Genomic DNA, 19,876 nt, shown 5'->3' on the forward strand with positions numbered 1-19,876 from the left:
TTCGGAGGTTGAGACTGTGCCCCCTTGGATGTCCCAAATCCCTACCTGCCAAATTGATGCATCATGGATCAATAATGGCAGCGTCAGTGGCTTAGGGTGGAGTCTTAAGGATCAAATGGGCTCAGGATTTTTCGGATTACGGGCGTGCCACAAGAGCCTCTCATCTTTGCACGCTGAGATGGAAGGCTTACTTTGGGCAGCCTCTTGTATGAGAGACAGAAGGATTACCTCGGTACGATTTGAGACGGACTGCTCGGACTTAGTGGAAATGACTACAAACCCGATGGATTGGCCAGCCTTCAAGACAGAGATCGAGGCGTTCCAGAGGCTACAGGAGGACTTCGAGGATGTGAGTCTATCTCATATTCCTCGGAGTCAGAATGGCCGAGCAGACACGTTAGCAAAGGAGGCAAGGATCAAAGGTTATATTTTCTCCAAACGCTTTTTGCTCAAAAATCGTTAAAAACAGTTCACGTGGTTCTAGTTGACAGTGTAAAGATGCAAAATGTGCGGTGTCTACCTACACCTACAAAACTGCAAAATATACAAGTTCAGACAATTCTATCTAGTAGAATGATTTCTAATACCGTGCAAGTATCCTTAAAATCCGCACTTACTAGAGTAGCTCATCAGTTACGATTTAATTTATTTATCATATGGTATAATATTTTTCAATTTGTTTGCTTATATTAGTTATGTCAATGGGGATGATTTAAATTATTTATCTTTAATTGATTTCATTATCCACTTTATAAACGAGAAACAAGTATCAGACATGGAGAATGACTTTGTGCCTTTCCCTTTTTTTTTTCCAGCCCATGTGATCTTTACCCCTACTTACCTCCCTTTACGCTTCACCTTTTGCTCTTTGCTTCATCATCCACAGAGTTCAAAGGCATATATGAAAAGAAATACAATATGCTTTTCTGAACCCTTATCTTGGTTTATAACATTTTTTAGAAACGTATTTTAATATACAAGTGCAAACAAATTAGCACTGATACAAGAGTCGGTCATAAAGACACTCACCTATACAAACAACACACGCCAAAACTTGAAATCACAAAAAGCTTCTTTTTTTTATATAGCATGATAGATAGCTTGTGGGAATGATGATGATGATGATATGTTCCAACATGTACAAACATGAGCATGTGTCTTACGTGTGTAAACAAGGTGGTGATGATCAAACAGATAGAGACATCATGACGAGCATTTAAAACCTCCACAAGCAACAACCCAAACGATGAGAATAAAGGACATAACAGCACCTCCCACCATCAGCTTCATCTGCAGGCTCTGTATCCACATCTTCCTTCTTAGCTGTCTCCCTTGTCTCTGGAAACTATCCGCTTGGAACTGAAGGTTCTCCGTTTTGTCGACCAGAAGCTCGATCCTCTCTCCTCTGTCCAGAACCTGCAAACATCCACAATTTCACCATTACAAAAAGGACGAACCAATCTATTGCGGGAGATACTGTGACAAAATTCTCACAATTTGTTTACACTAACTGGTTCTATTCTAGTTTGCGCAACCTTTTCCAACACCAAAAAACTGGATTATGTTGACAATTATTTGGAGATACTCTGTTTAGAACGTATTGGACTTCAAACTTAAAGCAAATACAAACATAATCCATAATGCAAAAGCAACAGGTGATAACTTGACTTGAATCATAACTATAGCACAACTGATTCATGTTATGAGAAGCAAGGGTGTTCATGCTATAATGATCCCATCTATCTTTTACTCTTCCCCATTAAATTCCTATCCAGATTATATGACTCATTGGTAATCTTGATGAACCAAAAGACATGCATTCAAAAGAGAACATCAAACAATACCATTTTTCCTAGAAATAAAATAAACGGGCCAGTCAAAGACTCATTAGCTGCATGCAACTTCTTAATTCCTAACAGACTCAGAACATCACATATTTAAAAGTTGATTGGCGTATGGACAGATAACAGAGTAATCAGCACAAAATATACCTTACCAGATTTAGACTAATGTATAATGGTTGCAAGAATAAAAAAAAATTGAAATTTTATCTGTGGAACTACCATGAAAACCGAATCCAGTTATTTGGTGTCAAATAGACTTCCAGAAGTTGGGACATGTTTAGTAATTTTTCCCTACAATTATTTCTAAAATATCGTTTGTTTATACCTTGTAGATAAAACTACTTTGACCACAAACGAAAAATAAAAGAGTGGCGTGCTAATTAAAAATGAGTCACTCGACTATTAACTCAGCTGCTTATTCACCTTTTCCAATAAACAACAAAAGCATACCTTCTCAATGTTGTCCATCATGATCCCCTTGACATCATTTATTTGGGCCTTCAACTTTGAAAGTTTGCTCATCTCTTCTGGATGGCTCATACAATACTGCATATGCTCCTTAAGTATAGGCCTGTTGAAAGGGAACAAAAGACTAAGAACACTGATGCAACGCCAAAACAATCACTGATAATCAGAAATAGAGACAGACCCGAACTCCCTGTCAAGATTGTAAGCGATGCTAAACCGATCACCAAACAAATCATCGTCTACGTCGTCATCATCAAGAGGATGCGGCTCATCGTTCTTAATACTCGCCTCATACCGTTTCTTGAAGTCTTCTTTGACCCGTTCAAGGAACACAAAAGGCACACTTCTTCCCGTGGACTCATCAGCAACCACAAGAAACACTTAACATATACACACAATCAAAGGCTTCAACTAACAAACAAACAAGCATTGAGTAGAAAGAAAAAGGGTAAGAGAGCTGACCAAAGCCATTGTCGACAAGGAAATTGAAAGTGTGAGCATCGCAAGAGTAAGTATACTTGCTGCTATTAGTGGGAAGCTTCTGAAGACATTGAACAGCGATGGTGCTAAAGTTTCCAGAATAAGGAGTATGCTCCGCTAAAACAACGGTTCCTTTGGCAACGAAGCTGTATATCAAACCTTTCTGACTCATTTCTTGAAGCCTCTAGAGAAGAAGTCAACCCAACCAATACACGATCAGATCTAGAAAATGCAAAATATACCAAAATAGATACGTAAACAAATCCGAATCCAGTAACTACGAAACTGAGCAGGTCAATTATACATGAAGGCAAACAAAACCCCTAAAACAAACGAGCAGTCAATCGCTAAATCGGAGAGGCTAGTTTACTTATAGAGACAAAACAATCGATGAAATTGAGAGAGAATCAAACAAGCTTAGCGATTATCAGGAGAAGAAACGAGCGACGGAGGCTAGTACCTTGAGACTTTAGCTTGGTGAAATGCAAAGAGAAGAGACGATGTGCTTCTCCTATTATCAGAGACGTGTACTGACTTTACTTAATGCTGATTAATTCAACACTTTTAAATACTAAACAAAATTAGCATCTTCTAATATCGTTTAATTTATTGCTTTTCGGTTTTTGTTGGTTACTTTAAACCATATCCATTCTTGCTTCATTTTGGTTTAGATATTTGTTCTCTTCGTTTCGGTTTACTTTCATGTTAAACTATTTCCATCTTTTTTGGTTTTAGATCAGATAAACCTCAAATAGCTGGTTTATTAGATCTTCAAAAATAAAACATGGGAATATGTATGATACTGAAAATAAATCGAATTAGTTATTAGTAGCTGTTATTTTAGATTAATGAACTATCTTCTCAAAATTTTGACAAGACCCAGGTGTCAACTTTAATCTCATAGAAATGAATATATATTTTAATAATTAGTAGTTAACAAATTATCAACGTTTAAGACAAATAATTACTAATAAGGGGTTTTAATTTCGTTAATTGTGATTTGGTTGAAATATTTTTAAGAAAATAATCATATATTCCTTGGTTTTAACTATTTTAAATTGTAGAAGTTAAATAGAAAAAAAAAAAGAGAGAGAACATTCTTTCTTAGATCGATGTATGGAGGGTAACTTCATCAATAGCAAATACATCTGCAAATCTTATAGTATAAGAGAATTGATAAAAACGTACACGCAAACAAAGTTGAAAATCTAAACAATAACATTTTTATGAATCGACTACGTTTCCCAATCCAAAAGATACTGTGGACAATGCCACAAATTATGATGAGCCAAAATCAGTAAAAGCAGAGCAAAGTTTGGAGTAAAGTGACAAAAAAACATGCAAACACACAAGAAAACAACAGTGACTACTAACTACACTTGTGTCTTCAAAAAGTAGTCCCACACTGTTTTCAGACAATCTTTCAGCATTCCTGTAACACATTTCCTCTCCCCATTTTCCTCCTGACATTGCAAACAAAAGAAAAACTATTGTCACTTAATTGACCATCACTATACAATTCTAGGAAGCATGAATGTTACCTTGAGTAGTTTGCTTAAGGCTCTTAGCTTGAGAAAAACTTCCCTTGAGGTTCCTCCAATTCCAGTTCTGAAATCATACCGATTAGCCTCTAGGACTTGAAGCCTCAATGTTTGGTTTCTGTATGTATTTGTGACGGTATGCCATACGCCGCAAACGCTGTAACGATCACCACATGATGATTTCCCAAGCGGCCATTTCAACCCACCTTTCACATTTGGATCTATCACTGCTGAATCTGTCAGTTCTTTGAGACTCTTGATCTCATTCTCCTGGATACAATAAAAGATAAAGTTACATATTTAAAATGTATATACTAAGCTTCATTTCATTTTCTTGGATACTACAGATGAAATAGACCAAACTGACTCACTGATAGATTGGTTAATGTTCTTTTTGAATCAACCGAGAGCCTCATGTCAAGATCTTGATCAAGGCATGATACATCGATATTCAAGTGCCTCAGAGCATTAAGCTCCGCCTGAAGAAGATACACGACACAGGTTCTAATGTCATAACTAAAAATGTGGGAAACCAGGAGAGGCAAAAAAAAACTCGCCTTATAGAAATTGAGTCGTTGATGTTGTTGGTTATATCAAGACGAGTGTTGTCAAACACCTACAAAACCGTAAACCAAACCTCAAAATTTTCAAAATGAAACAACAGACAGTGATTATTACAAAAGGAGATAAAAGACATCACCTTCACATGATACAACTTCTTGGTCGTTTCAACACAAAATCCCATTTTAGGAACAACTCCATACGCAATGTTTTCCACATAAGACTTTGGAACATTTGTAATAATTGATTTGTTGAATTTTTCCAATACCCTTTTAGTTAGGTTATCATCTCTTAAAGTTTCTGATGAGTTAGCTGATCTGCACCATATAATGAATGTTAAACTGAAAGTTCCATCTTCGATCAAACTAGTCTACTAAATTCATTAGAGAACGTTATAGTATTTGTGTAAGAAATTTGAGGAAAAGTCAAAACTCTTTACCTATTGAATACAACTTTGCCAAACCGAGCGATCAATCTGAGGTTGACATCCTCTGATGCGTAACGTATAAGCGTCTCCTTTGCTCTACCAAATCCCAATATAAGATCATTCTCCACCTTCTCTGCTACCCATAGCCATGGAGTTTTCAGCTTGCTTGAATCGTTCTTAAGTAACATTACCAACGGTTTATCTTCTGACCCTCTCCTCCATTCTGAAGAAACGGGGACAAGTTGAAAGCTGTTGTTGTACTCTGAACCAACGAGAAACCACCTGGAGATGAAATCGTTTGCGTGGATTATCTTTGTATTTTTATGTTTTGTAAGAAGAGAAGGTGGAACAGAGGATGCTCTGGCTGAAACGTTTTCATGTCGTTTATGTGGAGGAACGTAAGACATAACTATACGAACCGAGAAAATTTAACGTCACGTCGGTATCAAAAGAACTTGGAATGTATTCAGGACGAGCCACGAGTTGGAGAGGAAGTAACACAAAGCATATGTTGTTGTTATATAGCGACAGGCCTGTATAGCGATTAGAGAAGAGGGAACTGGATAGTGAAGTGGAAGAGACGGTTCCTAGTCTTAATCACTAGCTTTTATAGCCTTGAAAAGCACATAATATCCCACTACTCTTTTAATTTCTATATTCAACCTCTAGTCGTTTTTAAACCGGTAATAGTAGTAAACATTTAAACTAGATGTTCTGGAAAGAACATGATATCTTTTTGTTAGAAATATTATTTTCTATCAAAAGATGCACTGATCATCCCTAGACCCTATCTATAGTCACTGGATTTTATTGCTAAATGCCAACCAAGTGTAATGAGTATTTGTTTGGTTTGTTCATATATTTTTAAATCTTTTAGATTACACAACGTGTGTCAAAACACTCGCCATGTTTGATGTTTCTTCCGGTAATGTGTGAAAGATTTTAATTTAGCTAAGCTAATATGCTGGCAAGATAATGTTGTTGTTTAAGAAACGTCTTGCTTGTATAATGTAGTTTATTCGTTTGCTAGCTAATGGTATTTGAAATAGATACCAAAACCGTGAAGAAGGGGGTTTATGCGCAACCTGCGGTCTTTGAAGCCTAGACGACAGTCTCGTACATGTGATATCATTAACTTTATCCACTTATTCATGTAGAAATGTAATTCTTGTGCTCAAAGAATGTGTCAATAATTTCTTGTAATTCAAATTTATTACTTAATATTTTCAATTTATCAACTAAGATTTGAAAGTTTGACCTTTATTATTTACAATCATAATTTTTCATTACAATTTAGTCAATTATTTAACATATAGTATTACATTTTGTATAGACAGTTAACTATCTACATTTACAACTATTTCAACTAGACATTTTACTGGATAGATATAGATGCGATAATATAGATATGTTCCAGTTAAGCGTTTTAAGTGTAGACTTGGGGTTACTATCCGTTAAGCATCTAGCAATTTCTGGAAAAGATGCATCTAATTTTAGCTAGGTTGCAACTTATTAAAGAAACTATATATCTTACTTGATATACGATATTTTGAACATTTAAAATTATGTAAATAAAAAGCTAGCAAATTTGAGTATTTAATAGGTCAATTTGATAGATTTTATAAATATAGATGTTTAATTTTCAAGATGGAAAAAGACTATACATCTTTCATATAGATGAATAATATTTGTATTCTTACCAATTATCTTATCTAAAATAAAACAGCTACTTCTAAGATTCCATAATTTAAAAATAAAATCTGAAACAAAATCAAATTAAGATTTTTGGATTCCAATGTCTTTCTAACACTAAAAAGTATTTTTAAAAAATCATATTGTTCCATAAGTAAAATATGTAACTGATGTTCTAAAAAATCTAGACAGTCATCTAACCATATTTTAGCAGTTACAAATTCATAAACCTTGAAAATTATTCGTACTTCATCTTCCTCTGTTTCATGATAATTGGTTTTTAAGCTCTTTACACGTGGATTAAATAATTGACTCAAAACTTGAAGTCAAACACAAAATTAACCCATGTTTTTTTTTGGAACTTTAAATTGCATCTTTCATCCCAAAAGTTCAATTATTCAAAAAAATGTCATCAATTTTTTTTTTTAAAATGCATATTTTACTCTATCACCCTCATCTTCTTCAAGTATTCACAATATTACCATTGCCATCAGTACACCAACCACCATGAACAACCAATTTGAAGCTCTTAATGCACCTAAAAATCGATTTACACTTTTTCTTTCTCAATTCTTATGAACTAAAAACAACATCTCTTTCACTTTATCTCCATATTCATCCAAAAAAACCCAAGATTTTGATTCTAAACTTTTTTTATGGTTCATAGAGCCATTGAAGCTTACGATTCTTGGTGAGTCACTTTTGTTTGGGATTATAGGTGCTTAGAGAAGACTTATGTGTGCTAAACAAGTTATCTCACTGGTTGAAACTATGAAATCAGTTTTTTTTTTCAGATCTGTTCGTTCAGACGACTTACGACTTACGACTTACATGGAAGTCTTCTGGTCAATGCAAAAGTTAGTTTTGCAATTGACTTTTAAATGTGTTTTTATAGACGACTTACATGAAAGTCGTCCATCTTTGTTTGTTAAAAAAAAATTTGAAAAATTTGACTTTTCCATAAGTCGTCCAATAGAAAATTAAAAAATCAATATTTTGTTATACCTAGACGACTTACATGGAAGTCGTCTCAAGTTAGTTTTGCAATTCAAAAATAAAACAAAAAAATATTTTTTTTTCTAGACGACTTACACAGAAGTCGTCCGTCCGACGACTTACATTGAAGTCGGCCATGATTTTATTCTGTGATTCTGGTCAAACATTGCTTATCTTGGACGACTTCCATGAAAGTCGTCGGTGTAAGTCGTCTACAAAAAAATAATTTGTTTGTTTTATTTTTCAATTGCAAAACTAATCTGAGACGACTTTCATGTAAGTCGTCTATGTATAACAAAATATTGATTTTTTTTTTAATTTTCTATTGGACGACTTACGTGTAAGTCATCCAGGAAAAGTCAAATTTCTGACACAATCCGGTCAAATGCAAAACTAATCTGTTTTCCCTAGACGACTTCCTAGAAGTCTACCAGACGACCTCCGTGGAAGTCGTCTGCGTCAATGTTTAATAAACTTTCATTTTCTCTAAGACTATAAAGATTTTTAAATTTTTTTTTGTTAATTCATGTATATTAGTCAATATAGGGGCTACTGAATGAAACTTATAACTTAATTGGTGATATTTATGAGGTTACCAACATTCACGCTTAGAAAAGTTTCTAGGTAATTGAGAAGACTTCTGTGGAAGTCTTCTACGTTAGTTTTTGTAAATTTGTTAAGTAACTTTAAGATATGTTTATTTAATCTTTAAAAGTGTTAAGTAACTTCAAGAATATTAAGTAACATGGTTTAATGTGTTTTCTCAGATAATAATATATACTTTTTACTTATGTATCTAATGAAAGTGTTCTAGCTTTGAACTTATGTAATGTTTTTATCTTTTGTGAATTTGACTAAGTTTTTTTGAGAATTCTTCTCCCTTAGTTGTGATAAATTTGATTAATTTTCTGTGTTATTATGTTTTGCTATTGAATTGTATCAATAACTTCAATTATGTCAAGTAATTTTTGCAAGATAATATTGTGAAAAATGAACATATTTACCAAACTTTTTAATAATATATTTTCAAATTTACAAAAATAGTCACAACTAAAGGAGTAGACATGCAAATCACAAAACAAACCACAAACAAAACTATTATAGATCATTCCTCTACAAAGACAAGCTTAGACTCCACTTGATATGAAAGAAGACCCCGTCAGAAGACTTCCTGGAAGTCTTCTAGCGCATTATCTTTTAGAAGATTTCCGAGAAAACTTTCCATAGGTCTTCAAAAGTCTGATCCAGATCTGAAAAACATGTATATCAAACTCAGATCTAAAAAATCTACATATCATATCAAAAAACGTTCAAATGGCTTATAAACAGAGAAAATAAGTGGAAAATTATATAGACATATTTTTATAGAACACATAAAGTACATATCCAAGTGGAAGATGAGAACCATCTGATTAAAAACCTGCAACAAAAAGATAGATTAGTGAGAAAGACATGAGACAAAAATGAAAAATTCATACAAAGTTTAGTGTTTTCAAGTCAAAGAGATTAGAGTGGGTTTAGAGAGTTTCAGTTTGAGAAAAATGTATGAACTTTATGCAACAGGAGGTTACCAAATGAAGAAAAATCAGACATAACACTTACCAAAACGCTCAGATCTATTATGAAAGAGAGACATAGGAGAAGACTCCGTCAGAAGACTTCCTGGAAGTCGTCTGGAAGTCTTCTAGCCCATAAGTCTTTCAGATCTCAAAAACATGCATATCCAAATCCAGATCTGAAAAACATGCATCTCCAAAAACGTTCAAATGGCTTAAAAACAGAGAAAATGAGTGAAAAATTAGATAGATCTACCTTTATAAAACACACAAAAAATACATATCTAAAATTAATAAACCTACCTTTAAATGAGTGGAAGATAAGAACCATGTGATGAAAAACCTGCAAAACAAGATAAACTAATGAGAAAGACATGAGACAAAAACAATAAAGTTTGGTGTTTATAAGTTCAAAGAAATTAGAGAAGGTTGGAGAGTTTTAGAATGAGGAACATACTATTTTTGTTGCAGCCATTTGAGAAGATGAGATAGAATGTATAAATTTTTCTTTATATATGGAGACAAAAGTTCCAATAAAGTTAAATATTTTCAGAAGACTTACTAGACGACTTACTAGACGACTTACTTGTAGAAGACTTACTAGACGACTTACTTGTAAGTCGTCCAGAAGACTTCAACATTTTTAGCAGGAAACTAAAATATTTTTAGCGGGAGTTAGAAGACTTTCAGAGAAGTCTTATAATCGCCAGATGACTTACATGTTAGTCGTCTAGACCCTAAACATAACCTCTAAACTAAATTAACTAACTAAACACTTCATAAAATCAAATTAAACTTAAAAAGTATTTACTATACACGGAAATAATCACATGTAGGTAAAAAATTTAATTTTTCAAAAAAATATTTAAGCTTTCCAAAATCTAACCCTAAGAATACATACAATACTACAACATATGTTGCCAAACCCTAGACCAAATAATATCATGATTCACTACTTACACTCATCTATGTTGAAAACAATTCAATTTTATTATATCTTAATTTATATCACTTAAAACTGTTTATAATTACATGATTTTGATTTTTCGCTTATCAAAATACTTCTTACAAAATTTATAAATTATTTTTAAGATCAACTATACCAGACGCCAGAAGACTTAACAGAAGACTCAGAAGATTTAGCAGGGCTATATTCGTAAAATGAATTTTTTTTTTGTTTGGTCACAAGGGGATGACTGTAATTTCACAAGGCTTTTGGGTTACTTTTACATTTGATTCAAATTTGGGTATACTTTTGCAATCAAAATCAAGTTTTGAGTCATATTTGGTAAATCCTATTTTTTATTCAGTATATTTTATTTGCTTTAAAACAACAATAATTACCTCTAGTTCAACTAATGAAAAATCATATTACATAATACAAGTGGTTTTAAAAATCAAATTATATTTACTTGTTGCATAAAATTTTGAAAACATCATTTAAAATGAAACATTTTTTTCAAAAAAAACATCAGTTAATTTGAAACGGAGGGAATATAATTTAAAATATATGGTTTTGTAACTATCTCGACGGTTTTACTCAAATCTTGGCTTCTATGTACGTCCACTATATTATTTATTAATGAACAAAGATTTTATATGTTTTTGTTTAAAATATTAAATTTTACTATATTACTAGTTTCAAATAATTTAATAAATAATTTTACATTTACTATATTCCTGTAGAATTTAATACAATTCAATAATTTGATGTAATTTATACTTATTTTCTTACCATTTTCAATTCATATTTAATATTAGAAAACTGACATTTTTTTTTGTTATTTACAATCATAGTATTACATTACCTTTGACTCAATAATATCACAATATATTACTTTATTCTGGATTCCAAAAAAAGATTCCCAGTTTTTTTTTTTTAAACTAGTCAATAATTGCCAAAACATAAAACGTACAAAAAATTAATGTATGGAAAACGTACAGAAAATCAAAATACAAAAACAAAATAAGGGACAGCGTGGAGAGCAAAGCTATTGGTAGCATGGCTGCAACAGAAGGCCAAGTGTTTGGTCTTACAACTATTTTTTTTTTGTTTTTAACACTTTGTTAATGAAACCCATAAGCCCTTTTACACTCCCCTGAGAGTCCTGAGGGTTTTTATTTAAACTTCCCCTTTCTCATCTCCTCCTTTTGGTAAAAGCCACTCCATTCCCCCAAACACACAAAATCTTATTCTCTTTTTTTCTCAAGAGTTTTTTTTTAATGAAGAGACCCTTAACAACTTCTCCTTCTTCCTCCTCTTCTACTTCTTCTTCGGCCTGTATACTTCCGACTCAATCAGAGACTCCAAGGCCCAAACGAGCCAAAAGGGCTAAGAAATCTTCTCTGCGTTCTGATGTTAAACCACAGAATCCCACCAGTCCTGCCTCCACCAGACGCAGCTCTATCTACAGAGGAGTCACTAGGTTGAGAAAAAAAAAAAAAATTAAATGATTGATTCTTTTAGATTTGATTTGGGTTATGTTTTTTTTTTTTTTTTTTTTCTAAACTGCATTTCGATTGCATGTTACAGACATAGATGGACAGGGAGATACGAAGCTCATCTATGGGACAAAAGCTCGTGGAATTCGATTCAGAACAAGAAAGGCAAACAAGGTTCTTAATTTTTACAAAAAAACCCATCTTGATTCTGTAATAAAGATCTGGCCTTTTTTTTGTTTTGTTTTAATCTGATTTTGGTTTCTGTTGTTTGATCTCAACCTCACTCTGCGCCTTGTTCTTCTACTCATCAGTTTATCTGGGTAATTTTTTTAATTGTTTTCTTTTAAATTGAGAAATTAAAAAGAGTTTGATTTGGTCAAGAGGATGAACGAATGGAATCTCAACTGCTCTGACGCCGTAATTGCAGGAGCATATGACAGCGAGGAAGCAGCAGCACATACGTACGATCTAGCTGCTCTCAAGTACTGGGGTCCCAACACCATCTTGAACTTTCCGGTAAGGAAAAATAACTTGATTGATTGATTGATGCATGTTTGTTCTTGTTGAATTAATTAAAAAAAATGATCCAAACAGGTTGAGACGTACACAAAGGAGCTGGAGGAGATGCAGAGATGTACAAAGGAAGAGTATTTGGCTTCTCTCCGCCGCCAGAGCAGTGGTTTCTCTAGAGGCGTCTCTAAATATCGCGGCGTCGCCAGGTTCTCTCTTTTTTCTTTAATTACGTGTTTGTTTTTAATTTGATTTGGTAAATTAATTACACCAAAATCAGGAATTAAATCTTCCTTTTCCGCATTTTTTGAAAAATTAATTAATAGGGTGGTGACTAAGAAAAAGAAAACAAAACAGGAAATGTGATTTTTTGGAAATTAAAAAAGCTGGACTTTATTTTCATAAGATTTGCTTTTAGAATTTTTATCTCTTTCTCTCTCTCTCTCTCTCTATCATAATTAACTTTTGTTTAAGTACTTGTCCTGCAATTGAGATGTTTATTGTAATTTGTAAATATGTGATAGCTATAGCTTGATTTTCGCAAATGATTTGTTAGATTTATCAAACTTTTTTTGTTATTTCTTTCCCATTTTATATTCTGAAAAAACAAGAAAGTAATAAAAATTGCTATGGGAAAACAGGCATCACCATAACGGAAGATGGGAAGCTCGGATTGGAAGGGTGTTTGGAAACAAGTACTTGTACCTCGGCACCTATAGTACGTACATCCTTGACTCTTTATTCTTAAATAATAAATTTTAAAAAAAATTAAAAATTTAAGAATCATTATCGTAATCGAATATTTATAAGCTACCGGGCATAACGGATCCTTTAAAAACAAAAACTACTCTGGTATTTGATTTGAAAATAGATATTACAATGTTTTGAGTTAGTTTATACTTTATACTACTATTTTCTACGAGTTTTATATTATACTTGTGATTAAGCAAATAATTATTTGTTTAGTTGGTCAATTAGAAATTTAGAATAAACATAATGGGGAGGCAGTGAGTGGGGGTTTACACACTCACGTGAGACGAGAGTTTTGACATCATGTTCCCTCGCTTCATACTAATTGATTTTTATCTTTAATAAAATCAGCATTTTCAGAGTATTATTTAACTATCTGATCCCTGCATAATTACCTTTTAAATTCTGCATTTTGTGGATCCAATACTCTGAACACGAAAATTAAAAACTCTGCAGAAGGGAATATTAACACCAACTCTTTACTGAAAAGTAATACTACCCTTTTTCAATTCTTTTGATCGGGTCCTTAGGTTATTAATGGATCTTACTTTTGAAAAAAAAACAAGTTACAAAAAATTCAAGATGTTCTTAGAGTTTCTCGGATTCAGTTTTGCAAAAATATAGGGAGTGTTATAACAAAAGGGCACATATTATTCAGAAAAAAAATAGGAGAGCCAGGAGCATAATAACAAAAAAATGAAAGTAGTAGATGTGAATAAATGTATAGAATAATGTAACGTTACAAGTGCGCGTGTAGCGCGTAGCTCACGTGGTAACACTCTCCTCTCACTTCATAAAAAGGACAAATTAGTTCAGAAGGGCTAGGACCAAACCCGAGGTCGATCTGGTCTACTTTTTTTGTTTGTGTGGTGGTTCATTAAAGAATGGTTTTAAGAGTTGAGTCTGTTCTCAGTAGCAGTCACGAGCCCTCACGTGCATGTTTCATCTCTCTCTCTCTCTACCAAATCTTTCATCTTGTCCCCAAGAACAAAATCTGGTCTGCTTTATTTTTAAATGTAAATTATTGTCTTCAAATTTATTAGTAAACTATGAAGTTAATAGTGATAGTTATTACGTATTAGGAGCTTAGAGTTGACACTAGGTTGGTATTTTTATTTGCTAATTAGTCAGTAATTGTACGTTCGTGTATTTATTTATATATTGTTGCATTTGTTTAAGCTACAAACTTGGACTCTTTTTAGCGTCTAGAGCGGCGGAGAGTGGAGTAGAAATGGTCTCGTCCACGCCTCAACTCTATACGCATCTCACACACCTATAGTGTAACCCTAGTTGTCCCCACTAACACGTCACCTAATTCCCTTTGGTTTTTTGTCTTTATTAGGCATCTTAAAATTCTAAAAATAAAATATTAAAATACATACTGAAACACATGTTTGGTGAAGTAACACAAACAATTATGTGAAAACTGTTACTTTCAAAACACGCTGACTTTGTTTGGTTGTGCAGATACGCAGGAGGAAGCTGCAGCTGCATATGACATGGCGGCTATAGAGTACAGAGGTGCAAACGCAGTGACCAACTTCGACATTAGTAACTACATCGACCGGTTAAAGAAAAAAGGTGTCTTCCCGTTCCCCGTGAGCCAAGCTAATCATCAAGAAGCTGTTCTTGCTGAAACCAAACAAGAAGTGGAAGCTAAAGAAGAGCCTACAGAAGAAGTGAAGCAGTGTGTCGAAAAAGAAGAAGCTAAAGAAGAGAAGACTGAGAAAAAACAACAACAAGAAGTGGAGGAGGCGGTGATCACTTGCTGCATTGATTCTTCAGAGAGCAATGAGCTGGCTTGGGACTTCTGTATGATGGATTCAGGGTTTGCTCCGTTTTTGACTGATTCAAATCTCTCGAGTGAGAATCCCATTGAGTATCCTGAGCTTTTCAATGAGATGGGTTTTGAGGATAACATTGACTTCATGTTCGAGGAAGGGAAGCAAGACTGCTTGAGCTTGGAGAATCTTGATTGTTGCGATGGTGTTGTTGTGGTGGGAAGAGAGAGCCCAACTTCATTGTCGTCTTCTCCGTTGTCCTGCTTGTCTACTGACTCTGCTTCATCAACAACAACAACAGCAACAACAGTAACCTCTGTTTCTTGTAACTATTCTGTCTGAGGGGGGAAGAACTTTGCATTTCTAGGTTGAATTTTCTATTTCTTTTGCTTCTTTTTTCTTGTTGAGCTCCTCTAGGGTTTGTATTTCGTTTCAGGGTTTACTCATTGGTTCTGACAGTCAATGTTTAGCACTCTTTTCCGCTCGTCTATTCTTAAGATAAGACAAAAACTTAAGAACTAAATGAACCATAAAACGGAAACAGAGGTGGTAGTGTTCACAGATTGCATAGCCAGTATAAAATGGAATCAGAGAAGGCCTTAACTGTTTTACCTTAATCTACAAAATATTGACTTGGGCTAAGCCCCAATGGAGATAAAATTTCAAGTTGAAGGATCATAAAAAGTGTATCCATAAACTACTGCACTTAAGTTCTTGGTAAGCAAGCAAGATAGAAAGTAATACAAAGGAAAAGTTTAATGGAATCTTAGGCTGTATTGATCTCTTGAGGGATATTGTCTTTGAAATCCGAAATGAAGCAGTACTTCAAGGGCTATTTGCTTCTCAGCAGCAAGCCAGCAACTAACTAATATGGGCTTATATGATATGAGTGCTAATAAATTTTTTTTAAAAATGGACTACTATTTCAAGTTAAGAAGTGTAACGTGACATTCAAGCTTCTAGTTTTGTACATAAATCATATCAAGCTAAATATATTTAGTCCTCAGTTTCTTGAATTCATGTAACCTTCTGAATTAAAAGATAGCCAATCCTCCAGCTGGATGTGAAATCATACGAACTGCCTTAGTCGACCTTTTTGATAAAATAAAGGCAGAGCCGACTATGTAATACTGTCACCATAATATAGGGATAAAGACGGAGTAAGGGCGGGCTAGACTAGTGTGTCCATAGTCTTTTGAGGAAAAGTTCACTCTTTAACACTAGGTGTATTCCTAATTAACCGGATCGACCGATAGAATAAAAACCTAAGAAAAGGGAGTACGTAAGGGTAAGTAGGAGGTAGTCAATATAATATTATACATAGTGTTGAAAACGTTTCAATCCACAATAAGTCAAAGCAGCAAGCTATTGATCACACAATCCATACTTAAGGTTTTAAGAAATACATAATTAAGCAACATGATAGTTTATGGTTGTAGTAGAACCAGCCTTATGCTTTTCAAGTAGTTATTCAGTAGGTAGATAATGACAAACACCAGCAACCTTTTTTAACCATTAATCATTCGAGAAGGTGGAAGGTAATGATGTCAGAGGCAGATGGTGCATGAAGGGCATGGTTGGGGTAATGGTGATGCTGGTTCTGATGATAACGAAGAGCGTAAGCACGTGATCCTTCGATTTGATACCCAAGAACAGAATCGTAGTCGCCTCCATTGTCCACAAGTCCATAGTGAGGATCTTCTGCCCTTAGCTCCTATTTCATCAAAGAAATTATATTAAAAGCCATATATATTCCACATTCAACGTTGTTAACTCCAAGTGACATGACATGTTGAAGTCATTCACTAAGAGAAAACGTAAGAGGGACTCCATCTCCACACACGTACATGCATTATGCCTAAAACAAAAACAAAAAAGAGGGAAACAAGAGACATTATTACCAGCTCATGTATGAGATTCTTTTGTATGTCTTGTTGACTTTTGTTCTGCAATTGAGTAAACCAGAAGAGAAACTATGAAGAGACTGAAATGATTAAGACTCTTAACTGTCTAATCCACTTCACTTTCATTTAGCTTTTATGCCATCACTATAATATACTCTTGGCTTTTCCTTTTATCCATTACCTTAATTAGAAAATCTCCTTCCATGAATTTCGCTAACAAAAAATAGTAATATTTTAACAAAAGCTGATTATATTTTAAAATTTTCAAAATATTTGGAATCAATTAATCGTAGTTAATTGGATTGTGAAGTTCTCATGAGATTGTAAGACCATGATTAATGCAGATCTCTTAGGGATTGTCACTAAGCGAATATAAGAAACGTTTATTAACTTTTAACTAAAAAACTAAGTGACATCTTCTAAATAAGAAATATAAGAGACATTTTTTTTTTAGTTAAAAGTTAAAAGATTGTCTCTTATATTCGCCAAGAAACCCTCTCTAAAGACATGCATTAATCATGCCCTAAGAAATTCATGTTAGATAACAGTTTCCAAACACAAGAATACTACTTGATTAAAAAGATCTACTAATCTCGTTATCAAATATACGTTAAGATTTAAAGACTATAATTATAGAAAAATAGAATATAAAGTTATGTTCAAAAGTTGGATGGCGCAAACAGTGACATGGTTAGATGATAGTGCTATCAACAGTTTTAGCAAGAGCATAATATCACATCACACGAAAATATTGAGACAAATAGTATGATAAAAATGCAAAATGAGTGAAGATAGAAGAAGTTTTGACCTTTTTCTTGGTGGTTTCGATCTGATTCCCAAGGGATTTAAACTGCATGATTAGCATACATATGGATTAATAAAAATAACGGCTCACATGTAGCAATTTCAACAGTAACTAATACAACAAAAGTCTTCTAACATATGTAACTAAACTCAAAACAATTCGAAATGTGAAAACGGATGATAAGATTGTTAATTAAAACCCTAGATAAGGGCAAACATGATTATACCTTGCGCTCACGAACGAGTTTGAAAGTGTTTTCCATTTCTTCCTCAAGACTACGCAGCTCCTGAATATCAAGTTCGTCCAAACACTCACCTAGCCTCTGCCTACAATTAATAACAAAAATTTATAATTTTATAATTTTGATTTTTAAGTTTAAAGAGAGATGATGAGAGAAGAGAAATAAACAAATACTTAATCTGAGTCCGGAGCTTTCTATTTGTCTCCAACAGCTTCCTCTTGGTTTCTTGCATTCTCTACAACAACGAATAACCAAAATTCACCAAACCAACAAAAAAACACACATGTCAAGAACAAGAATCAAGATCTAAGAAGAAGAGAACCTCATAGTGAGCGCTCCAAACATCAACATCAGAAACGGTTTGGTACAGATCTATGATCTCCTTTGTTCTATATAACCAACAAAACCAAACGCAATAAGTCATTAACTAGAAGAAAAGTAAATCAATTAAAATTTAGTTTTATAGAGATTATGTACGTGGTGTTAGGGCTAATGAACTCATGAAGCTTGTTAGAGCTAGAGAACATGATAATAGAAACCCTAGCATCACATAAAACTGTAAGCTCGTGAGCTTTCTTGAACAAACCATTTCTTCTCTTAGAATACGTCACTTGTCGGTTGGTCTGGTTCTCTATCCTCTTGATCTGGATCTTCCCTCTCGCCATTCTTTCTTTTTTAGTTTCTGTTTATCTTTTGTTGAAGAGATTTGGGGAGAGGACAAAGAGATATAATAATAACAAGAAGAAGAAAAAAGAAGTGAAAGAGAAAGAGTTGAAGAAGTAAAGGACCAACTTGAGTTGCTAAAAATAGAAGGTATTGCCGAATCCATGAAAGGTAAGTTCAGAAGTTGATGAAAACTAAGTGATAAACTTTCCTTTTTGGTAAGTGGAATGGACATATATGATGGTTAATCACAAGACACTGCTTAAATTAAAATCAATTGTCTCTAGGTGGAAGAGGGGACCGAAGCTATAAACGGGCTTAGTTTGCTTTCCGTTTGTTTATTAACAAAGCTCCGTTAAGTTTCTACGTTGTTGAATGTTTACACGATGACATACTTAACGGCGTTTGCAAACGTCAAATCAGTGCAGGTGAATTTGGTTACCTATTTTCCCTTACCCTAAAGTAAACTAAAGTTTAGGTTTGAACCAAGTTTATATCTTGTTGGTTAAAAGCCAAGATTGTACTTTTGTTTGCTGAATTAAGGGATTAATGTTTTTTAATTCTTTGATTTGACTTGATGGGAGTTGTATTTAACCAGGAATCATATATGTTTCCTGAATGATAACAATATTTATTCCTTATTTGCCTTTGTAACGATGCATGATATAATATAAACCAAGGAGTTTAAGAAAGGATTAGGATGTTAGTAGAAGTTAAAGATGTATAATAAAAGATCTACAAAACATGTTTCTGTGGTTAAAGGTAAACATTACAAATTTTTATAGTTTTAGTGCTAATATCCTCAACTAAATTATTTAACTGTTTTTTCATTAAAAAGACAGGAATTACAAACAAAGGATAACATATATAAACAATTTGAAAGTTAGGATTTAAAACATTAAAATATTATTTAAGAGATTTCTTCTAACTCATAGTTGAATAGTTTTATCTAATCCTGATCATTTTACTCAGATCTAAAATCCAAATCGGAACCGATCCAAAAATACCTGATCTGAAACCGAACAAATTTTTTACAATTACTTAGTTGGGTCCAAAAATTTTATATGTGAAGGAAATAGAAACAACCCTAATAGATCCAGACCAAAAAAAAAACGATCTAAATATATCTGACCCGAAAAACTAATTTATACCCGACCAAAAAATATGTATATCCAAAACTATGATTCTACGTGCTCTATTTTATATATTTTAATT

At 33.5% G+C, this 19,876-nt stretch overlaps 4 protein-coding genes across 7 annotated transcripts; 1 reads left to right on the top strand and 3 right to left on the bottom strand.

The window, feature by feature from the left end:
• Positions 1-939: 939 nt before the first annotated feature.
• Positions 940-3,342, bottom strand: LOC106307791 (vesicle-associated membrane protein 727). 2 transcript variants are annotated; one of them, XM_013744844.1, is made up of 5 exons: positions 3,253-3,342; positions 2,775-3,014; positions 2,494-2,692; positions 2,295-2,415; positions 940-1,416 (listed from the first exon to the last, which is right to left on the bottom strand). In XM_013744844.1, exons 2-5 carry the CDS (start codon positions 2,962-2,964, stop codon positions 1,204-1,206), a joined length of 723 nt encoding a protein of 240 aa, XP_013600298.1. In that variant the 5' UTR covers positions 2,965-3,014; positions 3,253-3,342; the 3' UTR covers positions 940-1,203. The 2 variants fall into 2 exon arrangements, with proteins under 2 accessions (XP_013600298.1, XP_013600299.1); XM_013744845.1 differs by having other exon boundaries at positions 2,775-2,976; positions 3,253-3,339.
• Positions 3,343-4,165: 823 nt separating this feature from the next.
• LOC106309125 lies at positions 4,166-5,728 on the bottom strand. Its single transcript, XM_013746193.1, has 6 exons — positions 5,353-5,728; positions 5,034-5,194; positions 4,887-4,949; positions 4,705-4,812; positions 4,334-4,603; positions 4,166-4,255 (listed from the first exon to the last, which is right to left on the bottom strand). The coding sequence occupies exons 1-6, from the start codon at positions 5,726-5,728 to the stop codon at positions 4,166-4,168; spliced, it is 1,068 nt and encodes a 355-aa protein (XP_013601647.1).
• Positions 5,729-11,585: 5,857 nt separating this feature from the next.
• On the top strand, positions 11,586-15,538 carry LOC106307842 (ethylene-responsive transcription factor WRI1). 2 transcript variants are annotated; one of them, XM_013744913.1, is made up of 7 exons: positions 11,586-11,991; positions 12,099-12,181; positions 12,319-12,327; positions 12,435-12,523; positions 12,602-12,726; positions 13,159-13,235; positions 14,735-15,538. In XM_013744913.1, the coding sequence occupies exons 1-7, from the start codon at positions 11,789-11,791 to the stop codon at positions 15,388-15,390; spliced, it is 1,242 nt and encodes a 413-aa protein (XP_013600367.1). In that variant the 5' UTR covers positions 11,586-11,788; the 3' UTR covers positions 15,391-15,538. The 2 variants fall into 2 exon arrangements, with proteins under 2 accessions (XP_013600367.1, XP_013600369.1); XM_013744915.1 differs by lacking the exons at positions 11,586-11,991; positions 12,319-12,327 and having other exon boundaries at positions 12,105-12,185; positions 12,434-12,523.
• Positions 15,539-16,344: 806 nt separating this feature from the next.
• LOC106309940 (floral homeotic protein APETALA 3) lies at positions 16,345-19,029 on the bottom strand. 2 transcript variants are annotated; one of them, XM_013747101.1, is made up of 7 exons: positions 18,476-19,029; positions 18,321-18,387; positions 18,172-18,233; positions 17,984-18,083; positions 17,761-17,802; positions 16,950-16,994; positions 16,345-16,762 (listed from the first exon to the last, which is right to left on the bottom strand). In XM_013747101.1, the coding sequence occupies exons 1-7, from the start codon at positions 18,661-18,663 to the stop codon at positions 16,568-16,570; spliced, it is 699 nt and encodes a 232-aa protein (XP_013602555.1). In that variant the 5' UTR covers positions 18,664-19,029; the 3' UTR covers positions 16,345-16,567. The 2 variants fall into 2 exon arrangements, with proteins under 2 accessions (XP_013602555.1, XP_013602557.1); XM_013747103.1 differs by lacking the exon at positions 16,950-16,994 and having other exon boundaries at positions 18,476-18,722.
• Positions 19,030-19,876: the final 847 nt, after the last annotated feature.

Source organism: Brassica oleracea, chromosome C8 (assembly GCF_000695525.1).
Source record: "Brassica oleracea var. oleracea cultivar TO1000 chromosome C8, BOL, whole genome shotgun sequence".
In the NCBI taxonomy this organism is placed as follows: Eukaryota; Viridiplantae; Streptophyta; class Magnoliopsida; order Brassicales; family Brassicaceae; genus Brassica; species Brassica oleracea.

What these genes read in the sequence shown, in the direction of transcription:
- LOC106307791 (XM_013744844.1), bottom strand. Translation starts at nt 2,964, where the DNA reads ATGAGTCAGAAAGGTTTGATATACAGCTTCGTTGCCAAAGGAACCGTT. An exon ending in AATCTTGACAGGGAGTTCGG is followed by an intron (nt 2,416 to 2,493) that starts GTCTGTCTCTAT and finishes CCCTTTCAACAG; the next exon opens with GCCTATACTTAAGGAGCATA. An exon ending in TGATGGACAACATTGAGAAG is followed by an intron (nt 1,417 to 2,294) that starts GTATGCTTTTGT and finishes GGATGTTTGCAG; the next exon opens with GTTCTGGACAGAGGAGAGAG.
- LOC106309125 (XM_013746193.1), bottom strand. Translation starts at nt 5,728, where the DNA reads ATGTCTTACGTTCCTCCACATAAACGACATGAAAACGTTTCAGCCAGA. An exon ending in CAGATTGATCGCTCGGTTTG is followed by an intron (nt 5,195 to 5,352) that starts GCAAAGTTGTAT and finishes CTAACTCATCAG; the next exon opens with AAACTTTAAGAGATGATAAC. An exon ending in GAACATTAACCAATCTATCA is followed by an intron (nt 4,604 to 4,704) that starts GTGAGTCAGTTT and finishes TATTGTATCCAG; the next exon opens with GAGAATGAGATCAAGAGTCT.
- LOC106307842 (XM_013744913.1), top strand. Translation starts at nt 11,789, where the DNA reads ATGAAGAGACCCTTAACAACTTCTCCTTCTTCCTCCTCTTCTACTTCT. An exon ending in ATCTACAGAGGAGTCACTAG is followed by an intron (nt 11,992 to 12,098) that starts GTTGAGAAAAAA and finishes TGCATGTTACAG; the next exon opens with ACATAGATGGACAGGGAGAT. An exon ending in ACACCATCTTGAACTTTCCG is followed by an intron (nt 12,524 to 12,601) that starts GTAAGGAAAAAT and finishes TGATCCAAACAG; the next exon opens with GTTGAGACGTACACAAAGGA.
- LOC106309940 (XM_013747101.1), bottom strand. Translation starts at nt 18,663, where the DNA reads ATGGCGAGAGGGAAGATCCAGATCAAGAGGATAGAGAACCAGACCAAC. An exon ending in TTCATTAGCCCTAACACCAC is followed by an intron (nt 18,388 to 18,475) that starts GTACATAATCTC and finishes TTGGTTATATAG; the next exon opens with AACAAAGGAGATCATAGATC. An exon ending in TCGAAACCACCAAGAAAAAG is followed by an intron (nt 16,995 to 17,760) that starts GTCAAAACTTCT and finishes ACTCAATTGCAG; the next exon opens with AACAAAAGTCAACAAGACAT.